Source organism: Macadamia integrifolia, chromosome 2 (assembly GCF_013358625.1).
Source record: "Macadamia integrifolia cultivar HAES 741 chromosome 2, SCU_Mint_v3, whole genome shotgun sequence".
Taxonomy (NCBI): domain Eukaryota; kingdom Viridiplantae; phylum Streptophyta; class Magnoliopsida; order Proteales; family Proteaceae; genus Macadamia; species Macadamia integrifolia.
The window spans coordinates 15,465,211-15,475,393 of record NC_056558.1 but is presented as its reverse complement, the minus strand read 5'-3'; the positions used below and the strand labels follow the sequence as shown (position 1 = coordinate 15,475,393).

At 37.3% G+C, this 10,183-nt stretch overlaps 1 protein-coding gene across 1 annotated transcript; it reads right to left on the bottom strand.

The window, feature by feature from the left end:
• Positions 1-6,844: 6,844 nt before the first annotated feature.
• LOC122063836 (aminodeoxychorismate synthase, chloroplastic-like) lies at positions 6,845-9,791 on the bottom strand. The gene is made up of 3 exons (XM_042627544.1): positions 9,597-9,791; positions 8,099-8,754; positions 6,845-7,604 (listed from the first exon to the last, which is right to left on the bottom strand). The coding sequence occupies exons 1-3, from the start codon at positions 9,789-9,791 to the stop codon at positions 7,100-7,102; spliced, it is 1,356 nt and encodes a 451-aa protein (XP_042483478.1). The 3' UTR covers positions 6,845-7,099.
• Between the last annotated feature and the right edge of the window lie 392 nt (positions 9,792-10,183).

Here is a 10,183-nt window from a genome sequence, read left to right as displayed (position 1 = left end):
GTGAAGTCTTAAAAAATGGTTTGCTTCTTATTCTAAGAGGAGAATCACTTCACATTGTTTGTGGGGACCATATACTGCAAGTCTGTAGGTATTCATTAACTGCAAAAAAAAAAAAAAAAAAGGTTCCCAATCACTGGAAGTTATTCTAGAAAGATAACGTTGCTTTAGTTTTGTGATATTTGAGCAAGCTTATTTTTTGACAAAGTGATCACAGTACGTGCAGAAAAATAAGAATGCGGAATATCTAGAGCTCTGTGAATGTTCACGTAAGTGATATGTTGACACATGTTACATATGTTAATCCTACTGATAGAGTTGTAAACAGTTACAACTCTGTTTAATATTATTAATATTTAAATAAATAAATAATGAAAATCTCAATATAAGCAAACTCTTCCTTTGATTCCGCGTAGAAATCTCGATCCTCTCTCTCTCTCCTTGCTTCTTCTTCAAGGCCATTCCTTCTTTCTTCTTCCTTTTTCAGCACTATCCATTCTAGTTGAAATTTTGTTCACCAATCTCATTGAAGATTTGCATCCATAGTAAATTCTCATAAGTTAATAATATCTATCCAGAAAGAAATAATAAAATCTTAGATATTCAAGAGCTTTGTTTATTTTATAAATTCAAATTTGTCCTTTGCCATACATGCAAGTTGTACTATCTAAATCCCTTCCCTGATGATTAATATGTAAACATGGTATTTGGAAATGTGTGGCCAAGTCTCTCATATGCTCAACATCTGAAAATAGTTATATTGATTTTTTTCTTACCTCATCCTATTTTGAGAGAGAGAGAGAGAGAGAGAGAGAGAGAGAGAGAGAGAGAGAGAGAGAGAGAGAGAGAGAGAGAGAGAGAATTGAGATTTCCCAGCAGAATCGAAAGAGGAGTCCGCTTATATTATATATATTTTTTTATTTATTTATTTATATAAAAAAATATTAGACAAGTTAAGTAACCACTGTCATATCTCTATCCTAAAAATTAGGAATCAGTTACAATATAAAAAACTAATAAATAGTTTAGATTAATCTAATATTAAATGAATGATTAATATTAAAAGAAAATCAAAATAAGATTGCAATACGTACCTACTGCTACCACTCACCTTTATTTTTTATATCAATGTTGTTTATAGACGTGAAAGTTGAGTTCCTATTGCTCTAGTTTGTTATAGAATTATCCGTTGCTGTCAAATACCCTCTTATATTATGTGAGTCTACTAAAATCGACCTTAGATTTTCCCTTGGACCATCTTTTGCAACAAATTTTATACCATTCAAAGAGTACATATAAAGACCTCCTCTGGACCTACATCCAATAGATAATGAAAGATTATTATAGAAGGTCATGTTCCAAGAGAGTATCTGCTCTATAAAACCCTTCCATAAAGGTCTGAACTCTGAATTCAAGCCCAAGGGGCCCATTCCTACATCATTAATCGTCTGCACATTAATTGTCTGCAATCTGCATTGTTGAAAGGGTCAAGAAAGAGTGCGAGCCAGTTGACTACTTGAAGGTGATAAAATAATAAAAAATAAAATAAAATAAAGTACAATTTCAGCCATTGCAGGTTGCTTTAATGGGGAATTTAAAACTTTTCAAGTGAAGCTCAATAGATTCATTAATATTGTCATCATGACAATAATAGTAATCCTAAATCCCAAAGCTTAGCTCTAAATTCTAATGATGCAATGGGCTTCTTGGAGCTCTCCCCAGGGTTTAATATTCCGGAATTGGCCTTAGGTAGAACCTGACCTTCCCCGGCACGGCTCAGCTAGCACTGATGATTGTCCCGTATATGCAAGGATTAAAGTATCGGTATCGGTCATCGTATCGATCGACCAAAATTAAGATACGTATCGGAAGATATCGTATCATATCGGAGATACGCTAAGATACGTTAAAGATACGCACATAAATGGATATGAAACACATTTTTAAACACTTTTGTATAAAAAAAATTGTTAAAAAAAACTATTGATAACATGTATTATGCATAAACACTAAATTGAGGGTATCGCACTAAGAATTCAAGGTTTGTAGTTGTCCCATAAATGTAAAATTCTTGTTCCCAACCTTGATTTCCACTTTAGTTAGAGAGAAATATGACTGGTAGCAACTTTGGAACAAAAACCCCTAAAAAATTCTTGTTTTCTGAAAAAAATACTCATCTTGGCCACTATATGACCATAGCGCACTGTATTGGTACATACCGATACTCACCGATACGTATTGATCGATACATACCGATACTCACCGATACGTACTGATACTCATCGATACGTACCGATCGATACATACAAATACTCACCGATACGTACTGATACATACCGAAACGTATATTTCACATTGATTTTATATTTTTCATAGAGTATCAATACGTATTGATAGTGTATTGGTGCATATCAATATGTATCAGAGGATATATATCGATACGAAAGGATTTTAAAAATTTCATGTATCGTATCGGTGTGTATCGTATCGATCGGCTAAATTTAAGATATGTATCGGAGGGTATCGTATCGGTATCAGAGATACTTTAAACCATGCATAAGGGTTTTAAAATTTTCATGATACGTATCGGTATGTATCGTGCCGATGCCTACCGATACGGCACGATACGCACCGATACTTAGAACCATGGGTTTTTCCAATCAAATTTTCTTCATTAATCAACTATTCTTCCCATGAGTTACATGTCCAATATATAATAAAATAAAATTAAAAACCTTCTAATTAAAAATAAAAAACTAAGATAGAAATAAAATCTCCTACACCTAAGCTAACAAAATAAAGAAACAACTAAGGACTTAAATAGGGAACAAATATTTTCAAATAAAAATAAAATCCTAAATATTCTATTAAACTTAGAATCCAAATTAGTAACTTGGAACCCAAATTGGATCTGGGTCTTGATCCGGGTTTTGGAGCAGGCTTGGGTCGATCCATCGGAGTGCTGCTGCATCAATGGGCTTGGCTTATTTAAATTTGAATCTGCATCTAGTGTTGTCTCTCTTGTACTGTGTTGATCATTGGGAAGCTTCTTTTGAATTCTATCTTTTGTGGAAATCCTTAAAGAAGTTATGTAATGCCTCCTGAGTCCTGACTCTATGTTGAAGTCTTGAAAATGGTTCTTCTCCCGGGAAAAAAATATTTGAAAATCGCTAGTGTCATCTCTTTTAGCCGATTGATCTTCTGGACAAAAAATATTTGAAAATCTCTAACTATTCCGAAAGTTACGGCTTCACTTGGTTGATGGCCCAAGAAACTAAAATCATGTGTTGTGTTCCAAAGGAGAATGAAATAAAGCCCAATAAAGCCCTCTCTTATTGACTCGTAAAGATACTAGTTAATTGATTGAAAAAAGGGAGGTGCGCGGCATGCAAAACGGATGGAGAAATGATTAACCATCTAATTATTGTGATGTGGCCGACAAAATCTGGTATTACTTGACCTTGGTCATATCTGTTTCTATTTGAAGTATTCGGAAATAAAAAAGGTGGTAGGACTTGAGAAAACAAAGACTCACGTGTCTCCAAGATGAATAACCAAGTAGTTCATTGGGCATCTTCTATGAGATTATCCTTGGATATTGGAGAGTGGTTGCTATATCTTCTCAAGGTTTTTTCAATGGGATGGCCTCTTTCTATGAGTGTCCTGAAATCCAAATGTTTTATTGTGTGATACTTCTTATTGAGTCAGATTTGTCGTGATCATAATAGAAGGATTATCCATCTTAGGTATTTAGGACAGTACAACAATAACAACGACAAAGCTTAGCCTTATCCCAACTAAATGGGGTCAGCTACATGGATCCGCAAGTATTTGAAAAAAAAAAAAAAACTCTTTGGGGCATCCCACTCACGAACTGTCTGCAACTCAAATCCTAGCCCTCCAGGCAGCTCAGTTAGATGTCATACTTGGGTGAAGACTTAACTTTTGCATGTCTCTACTAATTAACTCATCAATGATCAATTTTGGCCTGCCCCTAGCCCTTTTAGCTCCATTCATCTACATCTGGTCACTCTTCTGTACTGGGGCATCCAAGGGCCCTTAGGTATTTAGGACAGTGTGGCTCCAAAAAGTGCATAGTTTTGGCTCTCCTTTGAGGCCCTAAGATTGCTGAGGACCTGGTGTTGAGCTTCTATTATTGAAGGTGATTCCAGTTGGTAATTTGATCGGGCTTTGGTTTGAATGTATTGCTGAGGAAATTATCTCATTTATCTTGGCATATCTATATGTAGATCTCTCCATGTTATATTGTCAAAATTGTGGCAGTAATGGGGGGCCTTTTCCTTGCTCCTGCTTGTTCTTTTATCTTGAGCCTAGAGGAAAAATGCAATCCAAGTCTTGACCTAGGTGATAATGGTCTAACTTAGTCATAGTTGGAATTATTGCTCACACTTGACTGGGGACTAGAATTCATGCTGATAGTATTTTCGTTGAATGTTTGACTAGAGTATGGGTATAATGACTAGAATCTATAGAGATCTTATTTAACTTCATGAAATTTTGTGCCATTCGGTGTTGTCCTTTTGTCTTATATTTTTTCCTAATAGGTTATGATTTTGATTTTGAAGAAGAAAAAGATGAATACATAGGTGAGCTAATGTAGTGGAACTTATTAAGACTTCTATTTGTTGATAGCTTAGGACCTTAAGCATAGAAAAGAAAAGGTTTCTGAGGGTGATTGAACTTGAATCATCTTCTTTTAGAATTACCTCTTCTTCTGTTATATGTTTTGGTATGAAATAGGTAGATTAATGACTTTCTCATGTTTCTGCCAGGCACTTGGGGTTCCTATTGATAGACTTGTGCAAGCTGCTGATTCAGTTTCGGTATGGTTTTACCTAGTTGCTGACTTCGCAAATTTTCAATCTACATGGTCAACATGATGACTGTTTCTTTTCTTTTTTTTCTTTCAAATTTAATTTACCCCGAACTTGATTAAGCTGCAATATTTAAAACTTAATCTGTAAACACATACAAAAGCCAAAGCCATTTTTATTTTATTATAAGTGTTTCAAGTTATTTTATTGTATTATAATCTGACCTAATTAAAGATACTTATCTGTTCACCATATTCATCAATTAGGTCTGTCTCTCCAAAGGTGTCGGTGCTCCTGTTGGATCCGTCATTGTAGGTTCAAAAAGCTTTATTGCCAAGGTAATGCTGGAAAATTTGTAGGTTCAATGTTTTCTATTCTTTAGAGGATGCTACCCAAAGATTAAAGTATCGGTATCGGTCGTCATATCGGTCAGCCAAAATTAAGATACGTATCGGAGGGTATCGTATCGTATCGGAGATACACTAAGATACGCTAAAGATAGACACATAAATGGATAGGAAACATTTTTTTAAACACTTTTGCATAAAGAATTTGTTAAAAAAAGCTATTGATAACATGTATTATGCATAAACACTAAATTGAGGGTATCGTACTAAGAATTCAAGGTCTGTAGTTGTCCCATAAATGTAAAATCCTTGTTCCCAACCTTGATTTCCACTTTAGTTAGAGAGAAATGTGGTTGACAGCAACTTTGGAACAAAAACCCTTCAAAAAATCATTTTTTCTGAAAAATTACCCATATTGGCCATTATATGACCGTAGCGCCGATACGTATCGATACTCACCGATACGTACCGATATATATATATATATCGATACTCACCGATACATGCTAATATATATCGATACGTACCGATCGATACATACCGATACGTACCGATCGATACATACCGATACTCACCGATACGTACCAATACATACCGAAACGTATATTTTACCTCAATTTTATATTTTTCATAGAGTCGTATCGTATCGATGTGTATTAGTGGTGTATTGATGCATATCGGTATGTATTGTAGGATATATATCGATACGAAATGATTTAAAAAATTCAATGTATCGTATCGATGTGTATCGTATCGACCGACTAAATTTTAGATACGTATCGGAGGGTATCGTATCGATATCGGAGATACTTAAAACCATGGTTGTACCAGATCTGGACCATTGTATTGGTATCAATACACGTGTCACCGCCTGAAGGTGGTATTGCACGGAATTGTACGAGATCGGAATTGTAGACGATTTCAACCCCTTCACAATCATCTCTGCAAGCTGACCTCCATTAAAATAGAACACCAATACCCTTTGAAGGCAAAGGGAAGCCATGGTTCCAAGGTTTGAGCAAGGTTGCGAAAGCTTCAGCAAAGAAGGAATCAGAAGAAAATATTAAGAAAGCTCTAAGATAGAGATTGGACCACAAGCATTTTGCGTTCGTAACCCCTTTGCCACTGAGAACTACTCTGCGAGCAGATCTTCGACGAACTCGGCCCTGCCACCGCCGACTCCTGCTTCATGAAAGCCGTATAGGATCCTTCCATCCAAATCTTCAACTTTGCCAAGGCTATCAGCATCAGCCGTCGATCACCGAAGAAGCTCTTCAAGATTCTTGACCTCTACGAAGCCCTGTCCGACCTCTTGCCGGACGTCGACGAGGTAGTTTAATTACTTTCACATTTAATAAGAACATTTTGGTATTTAAAAAAAAATACAGTAACTTATATCAACATATAGTGTATATTCTTTTACAGTGACGGATGGTAAGGGATCTGAGTCTCATTTGATAAAATAGAAAAAGTGTTATTATAATAGAGGCATTCTCCAGGGGTGCCGCTGTAAATGACCCTTATTTAAATAGTCTTTTTGGTTTCAAGCTTAGTCAATGAGTTCTGTCAAGTCTTGTCCACACTTATTTTGACACCCTTACAGAGGTAAACAAGTACCCAAATGGATTTATTTCTTTCCAATTGTTCAATCACAATAGCAGAATGTAAAAAATAAAATATGAAATGGTATAACAAATAAATAAAATAAATAATAAAAGAGAGGGTTCCCAACCTAGCAGTGGGAGAGGACTCTCACACGGCACACCAATGGCAGCACAGGGAACAGTATCATCAACATGGGCCCACATGTCAAGGGAGGAGAGAGAAATTATTTATTAAAAAAAAAAAAACCCTGTTAGAAGGCGTATGGAACATTGGCTGCGTGGGAATTTTTTCCCATAATAAGATTCGTTTTCAGATTCAACTCTGATTAGACTGTAATCTGTTTTGATATTCTGCAATGGTTCTCACTGGGGCTTGCGTTTTCAAAATCATTTCTTCATACTCATCTTCAGGGTTTGACAGAGCAACAATGGCCCCTCCAGCTCCTATAGAAGCTTCATCTTCATGCACGACGACTGTTCTGATCACGATGTTCAGATCAAATGTTTGATTACAAGAGAAGAATCCTATAGAGCCAGAGTATATGCCTCTAGAAGAACTTTCAAGAGAATCAATAAGTTCCATTGATCTCAACTTAGGTGCACCAGTCATCGAACCTCCCGGGAATGCGGCTCTAACACAGTCGACTGGGCTCAAATTTTCTTGCTTCTTTCCTCTGATTGTACTCACCAAAGTGTGAACAGTAGCATATGATTCCATCTCCATCAGCTTAGGGACATGCACTGATCCAGGTTCACAGACACGAGAAAGGTCATTCCTTAGCAGATCAACGATCATTAGATTTTCGGCTTGATCCTTTTCGCTATTGAAGAAACATAATGAAAGAAAGCATGCAAAGGAACCCATGTTAGTAGAATACATTGGTGGAAACAGTTAAATAGTTCTCTCTATCAAACCTACCATAATATTTCCTGACCATCTAGTAGAAAATCTATTAACTGACTCAGTTTGGTTCGTCTGATTGGAATTTTGGCATGGAATATCTTTTAGGTGATGAACTGTCATATTCTAGTCTAGTTGCCCAGCATGTACTTTTTTAAAACTGTGTATCATTTAATACTGTTGAATGGAATAGTAGTGTTCTGCCAAAGTACAACAACAAGCTATGTAATTGGTACCTTAGGTTATCTCAAATACTTTCAAGCAGATGTAAGACAGTTAAACCTAATGACTAACATAGAATGTTAAGCAGTACCGCTTATATTGACAAGCCATTTCTAAACTCTAGAGATGATATTCTGTCAAAAGAGTGCTGATTCAAATGTCAACCATTAAAGATACAAGGTTATAATTTACCTGTGTTGGAGTCGCAGCTTGAGCATTGTGTCTTCCTCCGGAGTTGAACCACGAGCAATGGTTCCCTTAATGGGTTTTGCTTCCAGAATGCCGTTTTTATCCAGCCGTAGGAACCTCTCTGGTGAAGAACAGCAGATGCATAGACTTTCAGAGGCAAAGTTTAGCCATGCAGCATAGGGGGCTGGATTTTTTTCTCGTAAATTAAGGTATAGCTCCAAGCAATCTATGTCCTCAATTTTCTTTCTCATCTGAGTTGTGAGGCATAGCTCATAGCTTTCTCCATCTTTGATGAACCCCAAACACTTCTCAACATCTTTGATATACTGACCTCTAGATTTCTCTGCGAGGAAGCCTGCATTATGTGGGGTCAACATCACAAGCTGTGAGGTCTGCTTCTTCGACTTTCCTGAAGTAAAAAATTTTAGGTCTAGAAGCTTTTTCTCTGCATCCTCCAACCATGATATCGTGCTGCAGCTTTCAAGTTGTGCTGTAGAACCTTCAGGCTGACAGATATCATGTAGAGACAAAATATACACATCATCATAGAGATGATCTGTTACTATAAAGTTGTCGACGAAGAAGAAACTTGCGTCTGGTGAGCTTGATTTGTGACGGTTAGATGTTACACCACACTCAACTTTAAGGTTATACCTGCCCTATCGGAATATCAAAATCAGACATCTAAATTTAAGGTTCTGTAGGTAAAATGGCAAAACATAAAGGACTAATGAGACAGAATTGATGATGTTTTCAATACACATACTGTTACTGGGGCCCACAACATCTGCTTGATGCTTTCAGTACACATACTGTTATTGGGGCACACGACATCTAATTCACGTTTAACATGGCTGCTATTTTTTATCTATTTACTAAAACAACTCAGCCTTTTCCCAACTAATCATAGCTGATATTTAGATGCCGTTTGATAACACTCCGTGAGAATGCTTCTGATGTTCTTCTATTCCGTGGGAATGCAAATAGAACAGAATCGCGTTTGGCACGTCCGGTTCATTTTTGTGTTCCCACGGAATGAACCAGTGAAAAAGAATGGATATAGAATAGATTGCAAGAACACCAAAAAGGTGTTTTGTTTGCTCTTTTCACAACTTAAAGGAACAACTCAAACTTAAAAATTAGAGGTGTTCCCGATAAAAACCTTGACCCCAAAAACACAAAACCTCAAAAGTGGGTGAGGTGCCTTTTCTCATTCACGGAATGCAAGCTCCCTCTCCATTCTTGCCTGCAATTCCATTTCTCCCAAAGGTCTAGCCTGCAAATCGCAAAGCCGAGGCCAGTACCCGCTCAAGTTTTCCCTCCTTCCTCCAGCACCACCTCTCTCAGCTCTCCAACACCACTCCTGCTACCACCATGCGCCAGCACCACATGAATCCCTCCCTTCTCTATCACTCATGTATCCCACCACCGCACAACCTCATCGAGAACCAGACCTGCAACCCAATCGCAACTCCCTCCCGCAAGAACTCCCACTGCACACCTTGCCGTCACCCCTTCCTTCTATCGTGGGTACCCGCAAGCCCCATTCTACCCCATCACCTGCAAGGCCCCCATCTGAAACCAAACCCTCTCCTCCTTGACCCGAGCTTCTCACCCCGCAAGGCTTCAATGGTTTCATTGATGGTTTCAAAACAGTTATTAATTGAGGTTTTTCTAGTTTGGACTGTTGTTTCATCTATGGCCAAAGACATTTGTATGGATTTTCTTGGGTCCAACTTTTGTAGCTGTTATCCCTGGTAGTGTTGAGCAATACTTGATGTGTTGGAATTGATATCGACACAAGTGCCAATTTTGGTCGGCCTGGTTGAGTTGCTCACTATTGGTTCATGATTCAGCCTTGGTGGTTCAGATTTGATGGGTCAGGTTTCAATGGTTCCATTTTAGTTCAGCCTTATGTTTAAAATCGGTGTGATCACAGTCCAATGGGCAGCATGCATATTGGTTCAATGGTTCATTTCTCACCAAAACAATTCTGATTTTCTAATTAGACAAATTAAGAAGTTTTTTGGCCAGCTCTGTTGTACATTTCAGCAGCACTTTATATGAAGACACCAAAGTCTATTAATG

Coding starts and splice junctions, on each gene's coding strand:
- LOC122063836 (XM_042627544.1), bottom strand. CDS start 9,791: ATGAAACAACAGTCCAAACTAGAAAAACCTCAATTAATAACTGTTTTG. Junction 8,755..9,596: donor AAGGAAGGGGTGACGGCAAG/GTGTGCAGTGGG, acceptor ATATTCCGATAG/GGCAGGTATAACCTTAAAGT. Junction 7,605..8,098: donor AAGCTGCGACTCCAACACAG/GTAAATTATAAC, acceptor TTTCTTCAATAG/CGAAAAGGATCAAGCCGAAA.